At 46.8% G+C, this 24,944-nt stretch overlaps 1 protein-coding gene across 9 annotated transcripts in view; it reads left to right on the top strand.

Moving 5' to 3' along the window:
* Positions 1 to 24,944, top strand: part of B3GNTL1 (UDP-GlcNAc:betaGal beta-1,3-N-acetylglucosaminyltransferase like 1) — a 292,250-nt gene that overhangs the window by 154,640 nt on the left and 112,666 nt on the right. For all 9 annotated transcript variants that reach the window (XR_011318300.1, XM_069750606.1, XM_069750603.1 and 6 more), the window contains 3 exons: positions 5,177 to 5,272; positions 6,647 to 6,771; positions 23,095 to 23,230. Coding sequence is in view for 8 of the 9 variants with exons in the window: in XM_069750606.1 (XP_069606707.1) it covers positions 5,177 to 5,272; positions 6,647 to 6,771; positions 23,095 to 23,230 (357 nt within the window). In the remaining variant the exon portion in view is untranslated. The remainder of the gene's footprint in view (positions 1 to 5,176; positions 5,273 to 6,646; positions 6,772 to 23,094; positions 23,231 to 24,944) is intronic.

Raw genomic sequence — 24,944 nt, 5'->3', positions numbered from 1 at the left:
ATTGTGTTGTACTGAAACTGATATAAGAAGCCCGCTCTTCCAGGAGCGCAGAGTATTTTAGATTACATAGTGAAAGACATGAGGTCTACAGCAGCACAGAGTATTACAGGAGAAGAGCGCACTCATCTAGTGATTCATCACAGACTGAGACGATCCACAGCAGCAGCACAGAGTATTTCAGAAGAAAAGTGCGCTTTTCTTGTGGAATGTCACAGACTGGGAGACACATTGAGGATGGAGCAGGGTGTCCTCCAGGAGCACAGAGTATTTTAGCAGTTGGCCTTGCAGGGCGCTGGTGGGTGACATTACAGGTAGCGCGGAGGTGACAGGTGTGATGATGAAGTGTTGGCCTCTCGCCCCCTGTGCTCAGCAAGTCCCAGCAGCTCCTGAGCACGTGGGATAATCTCCGGGGAGAACGGCAAATTACTGCAGAGGATTAGTGTGCAGGCGACTGACTGACACCCAGTGACGGCCGCAGAGCGGGGGAACCTGCTGCCCCGGTGGGCAAGTCTCGTCTTGAGCTTTTTTCTTCCAGTCTTTCACCTAATTTCTTTGCCTCCATTATATGTGGCAGTAGGAAACGTCTGTAAAGCTTTCCGGACTTCTATACGGTGTAATGGTGCAAGCTGCAGTGATGTGTGGTAGTTCAGCCTCATACTGGGAAAGCTGGGTGACAGCAGCATAGGAATCACTCAGCTTTCCCAGTCTCCTCAATGGCAAACGTACCTGATTGCTAAGTAATCTTCCTCAGCGTCAGGGGGAAAAGGGTTAATGTGCCAGAGAATAGCCAACAGGAAGAAGAACAGGGCAGCATATCATACGTGTAATAGACATGTAGATTCTGTATGACCGGATGTGATTATCACCCCCCCCTCCCCGTGGAGGTGCCCTGGGAATTGTTAAATTACCACATGCAGGCATGTATCCCATAACACTTGCCAGCTACACCTGTACCCATCATACATGCAATCTACACCTGTACCCATCATACATGCCATCTACACATGTACTCATCATATATGCCATCTACACCTGTACTCATCATATATGCCATCTACACCTGTACCCATCATACATGCCATCTACACCTGTACCCATCATACATGCCATCTACACCTGTACCCATCATATATGCCATCTACACCTGTACCCATCATACATGCAATCTACACCTGTACCCATCATACATGCCATCTACACATGTACTCATCATACATGCCATCTACACCTGTACCCATCATACATGCCATCTACACCTGTACCCATCATATATGCCATCTACACCTGTACCCATCATACATGCAATCTACACCTGTACCCATCATACATGCCATCTACACATGTACTCATCATACATGCCATCTACACCTGTACCATCATATATGCCAGCTACACCTGTACCCATCATACATGCAATCTACACCTGTACCCATCATACATGCCATCTACACATGTACTCATCATATATGCCATCTACACCTGTACTCATCATATATGCCATCTACACCTGTACCCATCATACATGCCATCTACACCTGTACCCATCATACATGCCATCTACACCTGTACCCATCATATATGCCATCTACACCTGTACCCATCATACATGCAATCTACACCTGTACCCATCATACATGCCATCTACACATGTACTCATCATACATGCCATCTACACCTGTACCCATCATACATGCCATCTACACCTGTACCCATCATACATGCCATCTACACCTGTACCCATCATACATGCCATCTACACCTGTACCCATCATACATGCCATCTACACCTGTACCCATCATACATGCCATCTACACCTGTACCCATCATACATGCCATCTACACATGTACTCATCATATATGCCATCTACACCTGTACTCATCATATATGCCATCTACACCTGTACCCATCATATATGCCATCTACACCTGTACCCATCATACATGCAATCTACACCTGTACCCATCATACATGCCATCTACACCTGTACCCATCATACATGCCATCTACACCTGTACCCATCATACATGCCATCTACACCTGTACCCATCATACATGCCATCTACACCTGTACCCATCATACATGCCATCTACACCTGTACCCATCATACATGCCATCTACACCTGTACCCATCATACATGCCATCTACACCTGTACCCATCATACATGCAATCTACACATGTACCCATCATACATGCAATCTACACATGTACTCATCATATATGCCATCTACACCTGTACCCATCATACATGCCATCTACACCTGTACCCATCATACATGCCATCTACACCTGTACCCATCATACATGCCATCTACACCTGTACCCATCATACATGCCATCTACACCTGTACCCATCATACATGCCATCTACACCTGTACCCATCATACATGCCATCTACACATGTACTCATCATATATGCCATCTACACCTGTACCCATCATACATGCCATCTACACCTGTACCCATCATACATGCCATCTACACCTGTACCCATCATACATGCCATCTACACCTGTACCCATCATACATGCCATCTACACCTGTACCCATCATACATGCAATCTACACCTGTACCCATCATACATGCCATCTACACATGTACCCATCATATATGCCATCTACACCTGTACCCATCATACATGCCATCTACACCTGTACCCATCATATATGCCATCTACACCTGTACCCATCATACATGCCATCTACACCTGTACCCATCATACATGCCATCTACACATGTACTCATCATATATGCCATCTACACCTGTACCCATCATACATGCCATCTACACCTGTACCCATCATACATGCCATCTACACCTGTACCCATCATACATGCCATCTACACCTGTACCCATCATACATGCAATCTACACCTGTACCCATCATGCATGCCATCTACACCTGTAGCTCCATTGTCACTCACCAGCAACACCTGTACCCATCATACATGCCATCTATACCTGTACCCATCATACATGCCAGTTACACCTATACCCATCATACATGCAATCTACACCTGTACCCATCATGCATGCCATCTACACCTGTAGCTCCATTGTCACTCACCAGCAACACCTGTACCCATCATACATGCCATCTACACCTGTACCCATCATACATGCCATCTACACCTGTACCCATCATACATGCCATCTACACCTGTACCCATCATACATGCAATCTACACCTGTACCCATCATGCATGCCATCTACACCTGTAGCTCCATTGTCACTCACCAGCAACACCTGTACCCATCATACATGCCATCTATACCTGTACCCATCATACATGCCAGTTACACATATACCCATCATACATGCAATCTACACCTGTACCCATCATGCATGCCATCTACACCTGTAGCTCCATTGTCACTCACCAGCAACACCTGTACCCATCATACATGCCATCTACACCTGTACCCATCATACATGCAATCTACACCTGTACCCATCATGCATGCCATCTACACCTGTAGCTCCATTGTCACTCACCAGCAACACCTGTACCCATCATACATGCCATCTACACCTGTACCCATCATACATGCCATCTACACCTGTAGTCCCATGTCCCTCGCCAGCTACACCTGTAGTCCCATGTCACTCGCCAGCTACACCTGTAGCCCCATGCCACTCGCCAGCTACACCTATAGCCCCATGTCACTGACCATGTACACCTGTAGCCCCATGTCACTGACCAGGTACACCTGTAGCCCCATGTCACTCGCCAGGTACACCTGTAGGCCCATGTCACTCGCCAGGTACATCTGTAGCCCCATGTCACTCGCCAGCTACACCTGTAGCCCCATGTCACTCACCAGGTACATCTGTAGCCCCATGTCACTGACCAGGTACACCTGTAGCCCCATGTCACTCGCCAGTTACACCTGTAGCCCCATGTCACTCGCTAGCTACACCTGTAGCCCCATGTCACTCACCAGGTACACCTGTAGCCCCATGTCACTGACCATGTACACCTGTAGCCCCATGTCACTCGCCAGCTACACCTGTAGCCCAATGTCACTCGCCAGCTACACCTGTAGCCCCATTTCACTCGCCAGGTTCACCTGTAGCCCCATGTCACTCGCCAGCTACACCTGTAGCCCCTTGTCACTCGCCAGGTACATCTGTAACCTCATGCCACTCTCCAGCTACACTTGTAGCCCTATGTCACTCGCCAGGTACACCTGTAGCCCCATGTCACTCGCCAGGTACACCTGTAGCCCCATGTCACTCGCCAGCTACACCTGTAGGCCCATGTCACTCGCCAGGGTCACCTGTAGGCCCATGTCACTCACCAGCTACACCTGTAGCCCCATGTCACTCGCCAGGTACATCTGTAACCTCATGTCACTCTCCAGCTACACTTGTAGCCCCATGTCACTCGCCAGGTACACCTGTAGCCCCATGTCACTCATCAGGTACATCTGTAGTCCCATGTCACTCGCCAGGTACATGTCTCTCGTCACTTCAGCTTGTATCTTAATAAAACGAACCACTTCTGTCTGTAGTGTGATTGATTCTGCCTCTTCATCTAGGCCCACAGCCCAGTACAATGTGCCATGCATGAAAACTTCTAGGTAAACTAGTGATATGTGCCAGCTGTACCTATAGCGTATTATAAATGCCAGCCAAGCTCATAGCTCCTTAAAAAATGCCAGAATAAAGCATACATTATTTAGGTCATTGCGCATGTCCTGGGAACACGTCCATTTCTTGACCCCCAGTGTTTTCACAGACCTTCGTTTATTAGTGTCTCGCCCCTTGGTGGATGTTGCCACAGTCAGCACGCCATTTCCCACCTTGTCCTGTCACCATATCACTACTCTTACACTCCGTTCACAAATTCCACACGACCCTCCAATATTTGACGCGCTTCGGGCACAACGGGACGTTTCTCTTTAGAAGCCTCTTGTGTTGAGTTTGGGGACTTGTTTTCCCACGCTATGGCTGTTATGAATGGAGAGGTTCAGCACAATTATTACACACCCATCCACAACACCTCAACCTTCTCACGGCTGCCCGACAACCGTGCCAGAGGGGGAGTAAGGTCGAGTTGTCACAAAACGTTCCCATACACGCAAAGAACAATTGAACCGATGGCATTTTCCTTAGTAATTGTCACCCAGCTTGGAAATAAAAGAACTTTGCTTCTTTGTTTTTGTAGGTCTTCACATCACATGGGCCCACCGTCATCATGCCCACCTGGTTCTGTTCCAGAGAGTGGTTCTGCTACGTGGGACAATTTGTCGAAGATGGCCAGGTAACACCTGAGTCTCACAGGTCATTCATTTTTTAAACCGCCGCGCAGTTCAAGCATTGTCCAGTGGATGGCGACAAAGAGCACAAGAGATAGCTCCTCCCAGATGAAAAGGGCCGTAAAATCCGAGCAATGATGAGAGTGATAGTTGTAATGACGATAACGTCATTTTCCAAAACTTTTTGAATAAATTGTATTCACCTTATAGCAAAGTGGTGATGCCTGAACCAGTTATGCCAAGGTTGGTTTCAAATGGAGCTGCCTTTTAAGATCTTGAAGGAGGGCGATTAAACAAAAAAAAAATGTTGTCCATGTATCTCAGACTTTATTTTTATGTATTATAAGAGTTTTCCTTTAATTTCGACCACCCCTCTTAGTAATGGCAGCCCATGGCTGACGTTTAAGAGTTAATCCGCGCCTAGATATCTCTATATAAGGAGAGGAAGTCGGTGATGGCTGACCCTGAGCCCTGCTGTTCCTCTTCTTTGTACAGGGTCCCATTCTCTCGCCTCGGAGTGATAAGGATGGTCTGTCCGATGGCCAGAAATAACAGGGGCCCGATAACGCATCCTGGGAAATGGCGAGCCGAGCGCTGAGGGTCACCCGAGTCATGTCACCACGTCGTCTGCTTGCTAGGGGTATCATGTCTTGAGGGTATATCTGCGACAGGCACCCGTTAAAAGGGCTGCTGAGCATTTCGATAAGGGGGGGGAAAGAGTTTTGCCATTTTCAGTCCCTACGTGACCCTGCTGGGAGAGTCCAGAGAAGCCAATGTCTATGGGAATAACGTGGGGCAACCCAGCAGCTGTACCCCACCCCTCATCCAGCCTCTGATGTGGCTATCCCCCTCCCCGGGAGTACCGGCACACAAGTGGGCGTCAGTTACTTTCTTGGCATCGGAGCGAGGAAATGTAATTTGACTTCTATCAGAGACAAGTATCAGGTTTATATCAATGATTTATGTGAGGAGGCGCACGGTTCCCACACGAGGTGCCTGGCGTTACGTCGTCTTTCGCCCTCACAATAGGAGAGTGTCATCCTTGGAAAAGAATGGTCTGGTTGTCAGCTTTTTAACAATTTTTTGGCTCCTTAATTTCCAGTACGTTGAAGTTTTCAATGTTAAACGACAATGTTCGAATACACTGACAGCAAGCAGAGCTTTTGAAAAGGATGAAGAAGCGGAACATGAAGTGTGTAGGAAAGTAGCAGAACTTTTTATAAAACGAGTGTACGGGATCTGATCCCGGGTCTTCTCCGTCGTCCAGATGTATGATGTCAGAGGACTGCATGCAAGCAGCTTCTTCATTATCACCCCCATCATCATCTGCTTTTGCCTCTCTATTTCGTGGTGACGTGTTTGTTGTCTTTTGTTTCCAGGGGACCCCGGAGGATCTGCTGTTCTTCTATGATCACCTTCGGAAAGGTGGTGGCGTACATCGCGTAGATGAATGTCTCCTGCAGTATCGCTACCACAAACACGCGGCCACACATTCTGTATCAGAGTGAGTGTATGCTATATATACTGGATATAGTGGCCACATTTATACAGCCCCATACACAGCAAGGTGTAGCGCTCCACAAGTGCTGACCCCTTTCTATTATAGTTGGGATGCTCTGCATTTCCTGACAACTTTTTATCATAGCTACGATGCTCCGTGTCCTGACACCTTTCTATCATAGCTGCAATGCTCTGCATGTCCTGACACTTTTCTATCATAGCTGCTATGCTCTGTGTCCTGACACCTTTATATCATAGCTGCGATGCTCTGTGTCCTGACACCTTTATATCATAGCTGCGATGCTCTGTGTCCTGACACCTTTATATCATAGCTGCGATGCTCTGTGTCCTGACACCTTTATATCATAGCTGCGATGCTCTGTGTCCTGACACCTTTCTATCATAGCTGCGATGCTCTGCATTTCCTGACAACTTTTTATCATAGCTACGATGCTCCGTGTCCTGACACCTTTCTATCATAGCTGCGATGCTCTGCATTTCCTGACAACTTTTTATCATAGCTACGATGCTCCGTGTCCTGACACCTTTCTATCATAGCTGCGATGCTCTGCATTTCCTGACAACTTTTTATCATAGCTACGATGCTCCGTGTCCTGACACCTTTCTATCATAGCTGCAATGCTCTGCATGTCCTGACACTTTTCTATCATAGCTGCTATGCTCTGTGTCCTGACACCTTTATATCATAGCTGCGATGCTCTGTGTCCTGACACCTTTATATCATAGCTGCGATGCTCTGTGTCCTGACACCTTTATATCATAGCTGCGATGCTCTGTGTCCTGACACCTTTATATCATAGCTGCGATGCTCTGTGTCCTGACACCTTTATATCATAACTGCGATGTTCTGCATGTCCTGACACCGTTCTATCGTAGCTGCGATGTTCTGCATGTCCTGACACCTTTCTATCATAGCTGCGATGCTCTGTGTCCTGACACCTTTATATCATAGCTGCGATGCTCTGTGTCCTGACACCTTTATATCATAGCTGCGATGCTCTGTGTCCTGACACCTTTATATCATAACTGCGATGTTCTGCATGTCCTGACACCTTTCTATCATAGCTGCGATGCTCTGTGCCCTGACACCATTCTATCATAGCTGCGATGCTCTGTGTCCTGACACCTTTCTATTATAGCTGCGATGCTCTGTGTCCTGACGCCTTTCTATCATAGCTGCGATGCTCCATGTCCTGACACCTTTCTATCATAGCTGCGATGCTCTGTGTCCTGACACCTTTCTATCATAGCTGCGATGCTCTGTGCCCTGACACCTTTCTATCATAGCTGCGATGCTCTGTGTCCTGGCACCTTTCTATCATAGCTGCGATGCTCTGTGCCCTGACACCTTTCTATCATATCTGCAATGCTCAGTGTGTCCTGGCACCTTTCTATCATAGCTGCGATGCTCTGTGTCCTGGCACCTTTCTATCATAGCTGCGATGCTCTGTGCCCTGACACCTTTCTATCATATCTGCAATGCTCAGTGTGTCCTGGCACCTTTCTATCATAGCTGCGATGTTCTGTGTGTCCTGACACCTTTCTATCATAGCTGCGATGCTCTGTGCCCTGACACCTTTCTATCATAGCTGCGATGCTCTGTGTCCTGGCACCTTTCTATCATAGCTGCGATGCTCTGTGCCCTGACACCTTTCTATCATATCTGCAATGCTCAGTGTGTCCTGGCACCTTTCTATCATAGCTGCGATGCTCTGTGTCCTGGCACCTTTCTATCATAGCTGCGATGCTCTGTGCCCTGACACCTTTCTATCATATCTGCAATGCTCAGTGTGTCCTGGCACCTTTCTATCATAGCTGCGATGTTCTGTGTGTCCTGGCACCTTTCTATCATAGCTGCGATGCTCTGCATGTCCTGACACCTTTCTATCATAGCTGCGATGCTCTGTGTCCTGACACCCTTCTATCTTAGCTGCGATGCTCTGTGTCCTGACACCTTTCTATCATAGCTGCGATGCTCTGCATGTCCTGACACCTTTCTATCATAGCTGCGATGCTCTGCGTCCTGACACCCTTCTATCATAGCTGCGATGCTCTGTGTCCTGACACCTTTCTATCATAGCTGCGATGCTCTGCATGTCCTGACACCTTTCTATCATAGCTGCGATGCTCTGTGTCCTGACACCTTTCTATCATAGCTGCGATGCTCTGTGCCCTGACACCTTTCTATCATATCTGCAATGCTCAGTGTGTCCTGGCACCTTTCTATCATAGCTGCGATGCTCTGTGTGTCCTGACACCTTTCTATCATAGCTGCAGTGCTCTGTGTCCTGACACCTTTCTATCATAGCTGCAATGCTCAGTGTGTCCTGGCACCTTTCTATCATAGCTGCGATGTTCTGTGTGTCCTGACACCTTTCTATCATAGCTGCGATGTTCTGTGTGTCCTGGCACCTTTCTATCATAGCTGCGATGCTCTGTGTCCTGGCACCTTTCTATCATAGCTGCGATGCTCTGTGCCCTGACACCTTTCTATCATATCTGCAATGCTCAGTGTGTCCTGGCACCTTTCTATCATAGCTGCGATGTTCTGTGTGTCCTGACACCTTTCTATCATAGCTGCGATGTTCTGTGTGTCCTGGCACCTTTCTATCATAGCTGCGATGCTCTGTGTCCTGGCACCTTTCTATCATAGCTGCGATGCTCTGTGCCCTGACACCTTTCTATCATATCTGCAATGCTCAGTGTGTCCTGGCACCTTTCTATCATAGCTGCGATGTTCTGTGTGTCCTGACACCTTTATATCATAGCTGCGATGCTCTGTGTGTCCTGACACCTTTCTATCATAGCTGCGATGCTCTGTGTCCTGACACCTTTCTATCATAGCTGCGATGCTCTGTGTCCTGGCACCTTTCTATCATAGCTGCGATGCTCTGTGCCCTGACACCTTTCTATCATATCTGCAATGCTCAGTGTGTCCTGGCACCTTTCTATCATAGCTGCGATGCTCTGTGTGTCCTGACACCTTTCTATCATAGCTGCGATGCTCTGTGTGTCCTGACACCTTTCTATCATAGCTGCAGTGCTCTGTGTCCTGACACCTTTCTATCATAGCTGCAATGCTCTGCATGTCCCGACACCTTTCTATCATAGCTGCAATGCTCTGTGTCCTGACACCTTTCTATCATAGCTGCAATGCTCTGTGTCCTGACACCTTTCAATCATAGCTGCGATGCTGTGTCCTGACACCTTTCTATCATAGCTGCAAAGCTCTGTGTCCTGATACCTTTCTATCATAGCTGCAATGCTCTGCATGTCCCGACACCTTTCTATCATAGCTGCAATGCTCTGTGTCTTGACACCTTTCTATCATAGCTGCGATGCTCTGCATGTCCCGACACCTTTCTATCATAGCTGCAATGCTCTGTGTCCTGACACCTTTCTAACATAGCTGCAATGCTCTGTGTCCTGACACCTTTCAATCATAGCTGCGATGCTGTGTCCTGACACCTTTCTATCATAGCTGCAATGCTCTGTGTCCTGACACCTTTCTATCATAGCTGCAATGCTCTGCATGTCCTGACACCTTTCTATCATAGCTGCAATGCTCTGTGTCCTGACACCTTTCTATCATAGCTGCAATGCTCTGCATGTCCCGACACCTTTCTATCATAGCTGCAATGCTCTGTGTCCTGACACCTTTCTATCATAGCTGTGATGCTCTGTGTCCTGACACCTTTCAATCATAGCTGCGATGCTCTGTGTCCTGACACCTTTCTATGATAGCTGCGATGTTCTGTGTCCTGACACCTTTCTATCATAGCTGCGATGCTCTGCGTCCTGACACCTTTCTATCATAGCTGCGATGCTCTGCGTCCTGACACCTTTCTATCATAGCTGCAATGCTCTGCATGTCCCGACACCTTTCTATCATAGCTGCGATGTTCTGTGTCCTGACACCTTTCTATCATAGCTGCAATGGTCTGTGTCCTGACACCTTTTTATCATAGCTGCGATGCTCTGCATGTCCTGACACCTTTCTATCATAGCTGTGATGCTCTGTGTCCTGACACCCTTCTATCATAGCTGCAATGCTCTGTGTCCTGACACCTTTCTATCATAGCTGCGATGCTCTGCATGTCCTGACACCTTTCTATCATAGCTGCGATGCTCTGTGTCCTGACACCCTTCTATCTTAGCTGCGATGCTCTGTGTCCTGACACCTTTCTATCATAGCTGCGATGCTCTGCATGTCCTGACACCTTTCTATCATAGCTGCGATGCTCTGCGTCCTGACACCCTTCTATCATAGCTGCGATGCTCTGTGTCCTGACACCTTTCTATCATAGCTGCGATGCTCTGCATGTCCTGACACCTTTCTATCATAGCTGCGATGCTCTGTGTCCTGACACCTTTCTATCATAGCTGCGATGCTCTGTGCCCTGACACCTTTCTATCATATCTGCAATGCTCAGTGTGTCCTGGCACCTTTCTATCATAGCTGCGATGCTCTGTGTGTCCTGACACCTTTCTATCATAGCTGCGATGCTCTGTGTGTCCTGACACCTTTCTATCATAGCTGCAGTGCTCTGTGTCCTGACACCTTTCTATCATAGCTGCAATGCTCTGCATGTCCCGACACCTTTCTATCATAGCTGCAATGCTGTGTCCTGACACCTTTCAATCATAGCTGCGATGCTGTGTCCTGACACCTTTCTATCATAGCTGCAAAGCTCTGTGTCCTGATACCTTTCTATCATAGCTGCAATGCTCTGCATGTCCCGACACCTTTCTATCATAGCTGCAATGCTCTGTGTCTTGACACCTTTTTATCATAGCTGCGATGCTGTGTCCTGACACCTTTCTATCATAGCTGCAATGCTCTGTGTCCTGACACCTTTCTATCATAGCTGCAATGCTCTGCATGTCCTGACACCTTTCTATCATAGCTGCAATGCTCTGTGTCCTGACACCTTTCTATCATAGCTGCAATGCTCTGTGTCCTGACACCTTTCAATCATAGCTGCGATGCTGTGTCCTGACACCTTTCTATCATAGCTGCAATGCTCTGCATGTCCCGACACCTTTCTATCATAGCTGCAATGCTCTGTGTCCTGACACCTTTCTATCATAGCTGTGATGCTCTGTGTCCTGACACCTTTCAATCATAGCTGCGATGCTCTGTGTCCTGACACCTTTCTATGATAGCTGCGATGTTCTGTGTCCTGACACCTTTCTATCATAGCTGCGATGCTCTGCGTCCTGACACCTTTCTATCATAGCTGCGATGCTCTGCGTCCTGACACCTTTCTATCATAGCTGCAATGCTCTGCATGTCCCGACACCTTTCTATCATAGCTGCAATGTTCTGTGTCCTGACACCTTTCTATCATAGCTGCAATGGTCTGTGTCCTGACACCTTTCTATCATAGCTGCGATGCTCTGCATGTCCTGACACCTTTCTATCATAGCTGCGATGCTCTGTGTCCTGACACCCTTCTATCATAGCTGCAATGCTCTGTGTCCTGACACCTTTCTATCATAGCTGCGATGCTCTGCATGTCCTGACACCTTTCTATCATAGCTGCGATGCTCTGTGTCCTGACACCCTTCTATCTTAGCTGCGATGCTCTGTGTCCTGACACCTTTCTATCATAGCTGCGATGCTCTGCATGTCCTGACACCTTTCTATCATAGCTGCGATGCTCTGCGTCCTGACACCCTTCTATCATAGCTGCGATGCTCTGTGTCCTGACACCTTTCTATCATAGCTGCGATGCTCTGCATGTCCTGACACCTTTCTATCATAGCTGCGATGCTCTGTGTCCTGACACCTTTCTATCATAGCTGCGATGCTCTGTGCCCTGACACCTTTCTATCATATCTGCAATGCTCAGTGTGTCCTGGCACCTTTGTATCATAGCTGCGATGCTCTGTGTGTCCTGACACCTTTCTATCATAGCTGCGATGCTCTGTGTGTCCTGACACCTTTCTATCATAGCTGCAGTGCTGTGTCCTGACACCTTTCTATCATAGCTGCAATGCTCTGCATGTCCCGACACCTTTCTATCATAGCTGCAATGCTGTGTCCTGACACCTTTCAATCATAGCTGCGATGCTGTGTCCTGACACCTTTCTATCATAGCTGCAAAGCTCTGTGTCCTGATACCTTTCTATCATAGCTGCAATGCTCTGCATGTCCCGACACCTTTCTATCATAGCTGCAATGCTCTGTGTCTTGACACCTTTCTATCATAGCTGCGATGCTGTGTCCTGACACCTTTCTATCATAGCTGCGATGCTCTGCATGTCCCGACACCTTTCTATCATAGCTGCAATGCTCTGTGTCCTGACACCTTTCTAACATAGCTGCAATGCTCTGTGTCCTGACACCTTTCAATCATAGCTGCGATGCTGTGTCCTGACACCTTTCTATCATAGCTGCAATGCTCTGTGTCCTGACACCTTTCTATCATAGCTGCAATGCTCTGCATGTCCTGACACCTTTCTATCATAGCTGCAATGCTCTGTGTCCTGACACCTTTCTATCATAGCTGCAATGCTCTGTGTCCTGACACCTTTCAATCATAGCTGCGATGCTGTGTCCTGACACCTTTCTATCATAGCTGCAATGCTCTGCATGTCCCGACACCTTTCTATCATAGCTGCAATGCTCTGTGTCCTGACACCTTTCTATCATAGCTGTGATGCTCTGTGTCCTGACACCTTTCAATCATAGCTGCGATGCTCTGTGTCCTGACACCTTTCTATGATAGCTGCGATGTTCTGTGTCCTGACACCTTTCTATCATAGCTGCGATGCTCTGCGTCCTGACACCTTTCTATCATAGCTGCAATGCTCTGCATGTCCCGACACCTTTCTATCATAGCTGCGATGTTCTGTGTCCTGACACCTTTCTATCATAGCTGCAATGGTCTGTGTCCTGACACCTTTCTATCATAGCTGCGATGCTCTGCATGTCCTGACACCTTTCTATCATAGCTGCGATGCTCTGTGTCCTGACACCCTTCTATCATAGCTGCAATGCTCTGTGTCCTGACACCTTTCTATCATAGCTGCGATGCTCTGCATGTCCTGACACCTTTCTATCATAGCTCCGATGCTCTGTGTCCTGACACCCTTCTATCTTAGCTGCGATGCTCTGTGTCCTGACACCTTTCTATCATAGCTGCGATGCTCTGCATGTCCTGACACCTTTCTATCATAGCTGCGATGCTCTGCGTCCTGACACCCTTCTATCATAGCTGCGATGCTCTGTGTCCTGACACCTTTCTATCATAGCTGCGATGCTCTGCATGTCCTGACACCTTTCTATCATAGCTGCGATGCTCTGTGTCCTGACACCTTTCTATCATAGCTGCGATGCTCTGTGTCCTGACACCTTTCTATCATAGCTGTGATGCTCTGTGTCCTGACACCTTTCTATCATAGCTGCGATGCTCTGCATGTCCTGACACCTTTCTATCATAGCTGCGATGCTCTGCGTCCTGACACCCTTCTATCATAGCTGCGATGCTCTGTGTCCTGACACCTTTCTATCATAGCTGCGATGCTCTGTGTCCTGACACCTTTCTATCATAGCTGCAATGCTCTGTGTCCTGACACCTTTCTATCATAGCTGCAATGCTCTGCATGTCCTGACACCTTTCTATCATAGCTGCGATGCTCTGCGTCCTGACACCCTTCTATCATAGCTGCGATGCTCTGTGTCCTGACACCTTTCTATCATAGCTGCGATGCTCTGTGTCCTGACACCTTTCTATCATAGCTGCAATGCTCTGTGTCCTGACACCTTTCTATCATAGCTGCAATGCTCTGTGTCCTGACACCTTTCTATCATAGATGCAATTCTCTGCATATATCCGGACTGTAGCCCTGTACCGTCTCACACCCATCGTCCATCCCTCCAGGAGTAGCCCCTGCCTCCTCCTCCCCTCATACAGTACTCCACTTTTCTGCCGAGTACAGCATCCTGGCCTAGCTCTTCTAACTCCAAGTTATCATTATTGCCCAGAACAATCAATTACAGCACAGTACAACCAATTGCAGCTCATGTTATCAGGCTGTTTAAGAAATGAAAGCTGTACCCTGATTGGTTGCTATGGGCAACAAAGAAAGCATTTCTAAATTAGGCCTATGGCACCTAATATATTGCCAAGGCCCATCCTGATTATGAGATGGGACGGGTTTTGCAGAGTTGAGCTTGTCGGGGCGTAATCTGGCGGGATGGGAGATGAGCATCAGCTGTAATGTTTGATGGATAGAGAACAGTGCTGGGGGCAGTTCACACAGTCACACACGGCTCTGCCTAGTGTTAACTCATTCACTGCCAGTCAAACCCAAAGAGCATGTTGCTGAAGGATAACAACTCTCATCGTGTTCAATTGACTTCTCATTGTCATAATGTGTAATATTCTCTTATCCAAGCCTTAAATGTCAGAGGTTTACAGGCTACTGCGGAATTACACATCTCGGGTATACCTTATTGCCATTTATTGCTGCTGTGCTCCATGTACATGAGTAAGGGCGAATTCTCTGTGGGCATGCTGGTATGTTTAGTCCTGTTCTGAGGCAGGTAGAGCGACAGTATCCTCAGGTGACTGATGTTTGTCTCTGTTGGTTGTTTGCTCAATGACGACGTCTCACGTTTCATAATTTCACCGACAACAACAAAAAATCTCACACGACAAGGAACCTGCAGCGAGATGTGGACCACAGCGACTGAATCACCTGCTGGAGACCTCCAGAGATAAGCAATGACATCAGCTGCTGTAGACCTCCACAGAGGAACAATGCCTTTATCATCTGCTGTAGACCTCCAGATATGAAAAATGCCTTCATCATCTGCTGGAGACCTCCGGAGAGGAACAATTACATCATCACCTTCTGTAGACCTCCAGATATCAACAATGACATCATCACCTGCTGGAGACCTCCGGAGAGGAACGATGACTTCATCACCTGTTGTAGACCTCAGATATGAACAAGTACGTCATCATCTTCTGGAGACCTCCCCAGAAGAACAATGCCTTCATCATCTGCTGTAGACCTCCAGATATGAACAATTACATCATCACCTTCTGTAGACCTCCAGATATCAACAATGACATCATCACCTGCTGGAGACCTCCGGAGAGGAACGATGACATCATCACCTGTTGTAGACCTCAGATATGAACAAGTACGTCATCATCTTCTGGAGACCTCCACAGAGGAACAATGCCTTCATCATCTGCTGTAGACCTCCAGATATGAACAATGCCTTCATCATCTGCTGGAGACCTCCAGAGAGGAACAATTACATCATCACCTGCTGGAGACCTCCCTAGAGGAACAATGCCTTCATCACCTGATGGAGACCTCCAGATATGAACAATTACATCATCACCTGCTGGAGACCTCCAGAGAAGAACGATGACATCATCACCTGCTGTAGACCTCCAAACATGAACAATGACATCATCACCTGCTGGAGACCTCCCCAGAGGAACAATGTCTTCATCACCTGCTATAGACCTCCAGATATGAACAATTACATCATCACCTGCTGTAGACCTCTGGATAGGAACGATGACATCACCAACTATAGACCTTCAAACTTGAACAATGACATCATCACTTTCTGTAGACCTCCAGAGCGGAACAATGCCATCATAACCTGTTGTAGACATTCATAGATAAACAGTGACATCATCACCTTATGTAGACATCCAGAGCAAAATAATGACATCGTCACCAAGCAGTAGACTTCTAGAGCTGAATGGTGACATTATCACCTGCTGCAGACCTCCATGAATGATATCACGTGCTGCAAAACCTACAGAGAGGAACAATGACATCACCACCTGCGCCAGATCTCAAGAAAGGAACAATGACATCAACACCAGCACTGAGTCTACAGAAAGGAACAATGGCATCATAATCTGCTGCAGATCTCCAAAGAGGAACAATAACATCATCACCTGCTGCAGATCTCCAAAGAAGAATGATGACATCATCACCTGCTGCAAACCTCCAAAGAGGAATGATGACATCATCACCTGCTGCAAACGTCCAAAGAGGAATGATGACATCATCACCTGCTGCAGACTTTCAGGATGGAACGATGACATGTCGAAAATTTTCGACCCTCTAAAAGAATCTTCTAATCAGGACCTCCATGCTTGGCACTGACAATATCATTCTAGAGAGGCAAATTGAGATATTGAAACCTTTACTGTATAGAAACTAAAATGGCTGTGATATCCAGATGTGGTGCCCATATATATGTCTCCTGGAAGGACTCCAGTGTCTTACCTTACAGAATAGATCTATGTCGACAGCTTTTGCGTAAATTTTTGCCTATGGTGTGGCGCCATTTTTTTACATTTTTTAGCTGATCATTTGGTGAGAATATGAGCCAAGAGGAAGGTAAGGAAGAGCACGTCTGTATGCATGGAATTCGTAATTAGTGCCGTTTTGTGTTCCAAGATCACTGTATTGCGGCACTTTTTATTTGCACAGTGGACAACTTTTTTGTAAAAGAATCGTCACTCCCTCCGTACTCAAAAAACATGGCATCACGACTAAAAAATATGCGGCAACTTCGTGCCACTTTGACCATAGACCCAGTACCAGCGGTAATCAGCGTGGGATGGCGTCAATATGGTAGCATAACGGAAGGTTCCCACACTGTGGTAAAGCAGCGCTGCGAGGCGTCTTCCCTGTACAAGGCGGCAAGTTCATACTCCTCGTTCTGCACCTGTCCTGGCTCCAACTATGGGAACCTGTTTCCCCAGCTTTCCCTGCACTGGAATCACAGGTACCAGCCTCGGGGGGCAGCGAGGATAGCAGCGAGCGAATATTCCTGGCACCGCACATGCCGCAGAGCAGGATTCTGGGAATGTGCCTGGAGCTCGCATTTTACCTGCTGCAAGGTAACATTTGTGGCCGGAGATGCACCCCTCCCCCGATAGTATAGTAAGTATATCAACCTCCTGTAATTGTGGGTAAAACCACAGCTACCTGTCAGCGGAGGCCATTGTGAGGTGGATGAACCAAGTCTATTGTTAAGCGGGGTCCTGGGGGGTGAAAAACTCAGGCTACTGTGGGAATTTCATTCATAGGTCAATTAAAGTAATATGAAAAAATATGGCGGTTTATATAAAGGAACAGCGCCTCCCTCGTCTTAAGGCTGCGCACATATTATATACTAGATGGTGGCCCGATTTTAACGTATCGGGTATTCTAGAATATGTAGGTGGTATATAGCACAGGCTATGTACTATATTGCACAGTGACATAGTATATAACACAAAAGACGTAGTATATAACATAGCTACGTAGTGTATTGCACAGGTATGTAGTATATTGGTCAGCGACGTAGTATATAACATAGCCACGTAGTATATTGTAGAGGCACGTAGTATATTGCAAAGCTACGTAGTATATTTCACAGCCACGTAGTATATAACAGAGCCACGTAGTATATTGCATAGCTACATAGTATATTGCACAGCCACGTAGTATATAACAGAGCCACGTAGTATATTGCAGTTGACGTAGTATATAACACAGAGCACGTAGTATATTGGACAGTCACGTTGTATATTGCCCAGCTACATAGTCTATAGCACAGAGATGTAGTATATAACAGAGCCCACGCAGTATGTAACAGAGCCCACATAGTATATAGTAATTTAGGCACTATATGAGTGGTTAAAAAAGACTTAAAATAAAAAATAAACATATACTCACCTTCCAAAGGCCCCTTGAAGTCCTGGTGCCTGTGTGCGGTGCACGCGGCAGCTTCCGGTCCCAGGGTTGGTATGAGTGCAGGACCTGATGACGTCATGGTCACATGATCGTGACGTCATGGCAGGTCCTTCTCGCATAGCATCCTTGGCACCGGAACCTGCCGCTTGCACTGCCGAGGACAGCACGCCACGTCGGAGGGTGAGAATAACCTTTTTATTATTATTATTATTATTTGTAACATTAGATCTTTTTACTATTGATGTTGCATACGCAGCATCAATAGTAAAAAGTTGGTCACACAGGGTTAATAGCTGCGGTAACGGAGTGCGTTACACCGCGGTCCATTAACGCTGGCATTAACCCTGTGTGAGCACTCAGCGCTGACTGCAGGGCACTAAAGCAGACCGTCGCTGATTGGTCGTGGCAATGGTCGTAGGTGTTTTGCCACGACCAATCAGCGACTTGGATTTCCATGACAGACAGAGGCCGCGACCAATGAATATCAGTGACAGACTGACAGAAAGTCAGACAGAGAGACGGAAGTGACCCTTAGACAATTATATAGTAGATTTTGTGGTCGGATTTCTTTCCCGTCACATCTTCTCGCAATGATTAACATTTCATCTACTGAGTCAGCAGCCATGCTCAGAAGACCCCCCCCTGGTGTTTGCTATGAATTATGGTTTTTATGAATGTAGGAGGTTTCCTCAGTTTCTGGTAATCGCTGACGGTGCAGTATACACATCACTGCTCATACGAGAGCTGTCACTGATCGTGGGGCCGCGGTAATCCTGGCAGATTGTACACATCAGAAAATCAAAAGGTGAAACTCGGATACACAGTGCTGAGGTACAGTGTATATACACGGTACCCGTATAGTATACAGCATTCCCACAGTGCCGTACAGTATACAGCACATGTACAGCACCCGCACAGGACCCTTATAGTATACAGCATTCGCACGGTGCCCGTATAGCGTACAGTACCCTTATAGTATACAGCACTCACACAGTACCCATATAGTATACAGCACTCACACAGTACCCATATAGTATACAGCACTCACACAGTACCCGTACAGTATACAGCACTCACACAGTACCCATATAGTATACAGCACTCACACAGTACCCTTATAGTATACAGCACTCACAAAGTACCCTTATAGTATACAGCACTCACACAGTACCCGTACAGTATACAGCACTCACACAGTACCCTTATAGTATACAGCACTCACACAGTACCTGTACAGTATACAGCACTCACACAGTACCCGTACAGTATACAGCACTCACACAGTACCCTTATAGTATACAGCACTCACACAGTACCCTTATAGTATACAGCACTCACACAGTACCTGTACAATATACAGCACTCACACAGTACCTGTACAGTATACAGCACTCACACAGTACCTGTACAGTATACAGCACTCACACAGTACCCGTATATTATACAGCACTCACACAGTACCCGTATAGTATACAGCACTCACACAGTACCCATATAGTATACAGCACTCACACAGTACCCGTACAGTATACAGCACTCACACAGTACCCTTATAGTATACAGCACTCACACAGTACCCGTACAGTATACAGCACTCACACAGTACCCATATAGTATACAGCACTCACACAGTACCTGTACAGTATACAGCACTCACACAGTACCCGTACAGTATACAGCACTCACACAGTACCCTTATAGTATACAGCACTCACACAGTACCTGTACAGAATACAGCACTCACACAGTACCCATATAGTATACAGCACTCACACAGTACCTGTACAGTATACAGCACTCACACAGTACCCATATAGTATACAGCACTCACACAATACCTGTACAGTATACAGCACTCACACAGTACCCGTATATTATACAGCACTCACACAGTACCCGTATAGTATACAGCACTCACACAGTACCCATATAGTATACAGCACTCACACAGTACCCGTACAGTATACAGCACTCACACAGTACCCGTACAGTATACAGCACTCACACAGTACCTGTACAATATACAGCACTCACACAGTATCTGTACAGTATACAGCACTCACACAGTACCCGTACAGTATACAGCACTCACACAGTACCTGTACAGTATACAGCACTCACACAGTACCTGTACAGTATACAGCACTCACACAGTACCCGTACAGTATACAGCACTCACACAGTACCCTTATAGTATACAGCACTCACACAGTACCCTTATAGTATACAGCACTCACACAGTACCTGTACAATATACAGCACTCACACAGTACCTGTACAGTATACAGCACTCACACAGTACCTGTACAGTATACAGCACTCACACAGTACCCGTATATTATACAGCACTCACACAGTACCCGTATAGTATACAGCACTCACACAGTACCCATATAGTATACAGCACTCACACAGTACCCGTACAGTATACAGCACTCACACAGTACCCTTATAGTATACAGCACTCACACAGTACCCGTACAGTATACAGCACTCACACAGTACCCATATAGTATACAGCACTCACACAGTACCTGTACAGTATACAGCACTCACACAGTACCCGTACAGTATACAGCACTCACACAGTACCCTTATAGTATACAGCACTCACACAGTACCTGTACAGTATACAGCACTCACACAGTACCCATATAGTATACAGCACTCACACAGTACCTGTACAGTATACAGCACTCACACAGTACCCGTACAGTATACAGCACTCACACAGTACCCTTATAGTATACAGCACTCACACAGTACCCATATAGTATACAGCACTCACACAGTACCTGTACAGTATACAGTACTCACACAGTACCCGTATAGTATACAGCACTCACACAGTACCCATATAGTATACAGCACTCACACAGTACCCATATAGTATACAGCACTCACAAGTACCCGTACAGTATACAGCACTCACACAGTAGCCGTACAGTATACAGCACTCACACAGTACCCTTATAGTATACAGCACTCACACAGTACCCTTATAGTATACAGCACTCACACAGTACCTGTACAATATACAGCACTCACACAGTACCTGTACAGTATACAGCACTCACACAGTACCTGTACAGTATACAGCACTCACACAGTACCCGTATATTATACAGCACTCACACAGTACCCGTATAGTATACAGCACTCACACAGTACCCATATAGTATACAGCACTCACACAGTACCCGTACAGTATACAGCACTCACACAGTACCCTTATAGTATACAGCACTCACACAGTACCCGTACAGTATACAGCACTCACACAGTACCCATATAGTATACAGCACTCACACAGTACCTGTACAGTATACAGCACTCACACAGTACCCGTACAGTATACAGCACTCACACAGTACCCTTATAGTATACAGCACTCACACAGTACCTGTACAGTATACAGCACTCACACAGTACCCATATAGTATACAGCACTCACACAGTACCTGTACAGTATACAGCACTCACACAGTACCCGTACAGTATACAGCACTCACACAGTACCCTTATAGTATACAGCACTCACACAGTACCCATATAGTATACAGCACTCACACAGTACCTGTACAGTATACAGCACTCACACAGTACCCATATAGTATACAGCACTCACACAGTACCCATATAGTATACAGCACTCACACAGTACCCATATAGTATACAGCACTCACAAGTACCCGTACAGTATACAGCACTCACACAGTAGCCGTACAGTATACAGTACTCACACAGTACCTGTACAGTATACAGCACTCACACAGTACCTGTACAGTATACAGCACTCACACAGTACCTGTACAGTATACAGCACTCACACAGTACCCGTATATTATACAGCACTCACACAGTACCTGTACAGTATACAGCACTCACACAGTACCCATATAGTATACAGCACTCACACAGTACCCGTACAGTATACAGCACTCACACAGTACCCTTATAGTATACAGCACTCACACAGTACCCGTACAGTATACAGCACTCACACAGTACCCATATAGTATACAGCACTCACACAGTACCTGTACAGTATACAGCACTCACACAGTACCTGTACAGTATACAGCACTCACACAGTACCCTTATAGTATACAGCACTCACACAGTACCTGTACAGTATACAGCACTCACACAGTACCCATATAGTATACAGCACTCACACAGTACCTGTACAGTATACAGCACTCACACAGTACCCGTACAGTATACAGCACTCACACAGTACCCTTATAGTATACAGCACTCACACAGTACCCATATAGTATACAGCACTCACACAGTACCTGTACAGTATACAGCACTCACACAGTACCCATATAGTATACAGCACTCACACAGTACCCATATAGTATACAGCACTCACAAGTACCCGTACAGTATACAGCACTCACACAGTAGCCGTACAGTATACAGCACTCACACAGTACCTGTACAGTATACAGCACTCACACAGTACCCGTACAGTATACAGCACAATCTTAGTACTGTATAGTACACGTATCCTCCCAGTCGCAATATTTTCCACATATAGTGACTGATGTGTTACTCTTTCTAGGGAGACAATATGGAAGTATCGTGTGCAGTTCCTGGAGGAGCGAGTACTTGAGCACTGGCCATCATTCACCATCTGGAACGCCGGCAAACAAGGACGCAAGCTGTACCGGAGCCTGGCACCCAGAAACAGAGACAAGGTAAGGAGCTGGTGTCAGGGCTAGCCCGATGTAATGTTACTAGGTTTATTCAGAGGAGCACAGAACACACGGGCTCCATTACCACAGCAGCCATATTGAGTCCCAGCGCTCATAGCCATGTGCTGCTGACAGGTGACTTCCAGGAATCCCAACCTGTCAGACGTCCTGACAGCTGCGTCGTATATTCTCCATTCTGGCCCTGCAGGTAAAGGAGCACAGAGCGCTGACAGGACAGCAGTCTCCTGGGAGATCGCCCTCCACTCATTTCCCAGGTTGTCAGCAGCCATGATGTATGACCCAGACAGATTTTCTAGGCTTTGCTAAATACACCTGTACACTTTCCATCCACTATGTGTAATCCATGACCTCGCACTAAATCGGTATTCTTTTCTCCTGAAATACTCTGTGCTACTGCTAGTCCCTCCTTCTTGTATTTTTTAGCACTTATTCGGTGACTATTGCTAAATAGGTACAAAGATGTCCTGAAATACTCTGTGCTGCCACAAACCCTGCTTCGTTAATTGTGTAACTTTAATCTGATGCACCTCACCAGATAAGTATACACCTCTCTTGAAATTCTCTGCTGCTTCTGCTTTTCAACACTTGTCACCTCTGATTTAATCAGCACACTCGTCTCCTGAAATACTTTGTGCTGCTGGACAGCCAGCTACTTCCTGTATGTAACTCTCAGTTCATGACCTCTCGTTAGATCAGTACACACTACTCCTGAAATACTCTGTGGTGCTGTGAGACCTTGCTCACACTCCTCTTCTCGAATGCTCTCTGCTCATGGGAGAGGACTGTCTTGCTTGCACAATATTCTAGCATGTTACGGTGATGGTAAAGCGGTATGGGAAGCACATGGTGGGCACAGGGTGATCTGGGTGCCAGCGGTGATACCCTGACACATCTGAGGCTTAGAGATGAAAGATGGCTGCACTCAGAGCAGGGTCAGGCAGATGTGAGGAGATTACAGATTTCATCCACTCTATGTGTTCTTTTCATAATATTTTCAACATCGGCCATATGCAAGTAATTATGACCTCGTTCAGTGGACCACCCACAAGGGGAAAATCCAGTGCGAGCTCAGGTATGAAGTGGGCCGAATGTCCACATGACTGGTTTAGGTCCTTCCTGTCTTTTGTATCCCAAGTCTTTTATCTCCTATCCTAGGACTTGTCTCTCCTGGCTCAAATGTCACAAGTCCTGTTTACTGCCCCTCATAACCCAAGTCTTCTCTATTGCCCCTCATAAACCAAATCATATCTACTGCCACTTATAACCCAAGTCCTGTCTACTGCCCCTTATAACCCAAGTCCTGTCTCTATTGCCCCTCATATCCCAAGTCCTGTCTACTGCCCCTCATATCCCAAGTCCTGTCTACTGCCCCTCATAACCCAAGTCCTGTCTACTGCCCGTCATAACCCAAGTCCTGTCTACTGCCGCTCATGTCACAAGCCTTGTCGACTGCCCCTCATATCCCAAGTCCGGTCTCTCGTACCCCTCATTAACCCAAGTCCTGTCTTCTACCCCTCATAACCCAAAGTCCTGTGTGTTGCCCTTCATATTCCAAGTCCTGTGTATTGCCCCTCATATCCCAAGTCCTGTGTGCTGCCCCTCATATCCAACGTCCCAAGTGCCGCCCCTCATAACCCAAGTCCTGTCTACTGCCCCTCATAACCCAAGTCCTGTCTACTGCCCCTCATAACCCAAG

Source organism: Ranitomeya imitator, chromosome 2 (genome assembly GCF_032444005.1).
Source record: "Ranitomeya imitator isolate aRanImi1 chromosome 2, aRanImi1.pri, whole genome shotgun sequence".
Classification (NCBI taxonomy): domain Eukaryota; kingdom Metazoa; phylum Chordata; class Amphibia; order Anura; family Dendrobatidae; genus Ranitomeya; species Ranitomeya imitator.
The sequence above is the reverse complement of the archived record's forward strand: the minus strand, read 5'-3'. Positions and strand labels throughout refer to the sequence as shown.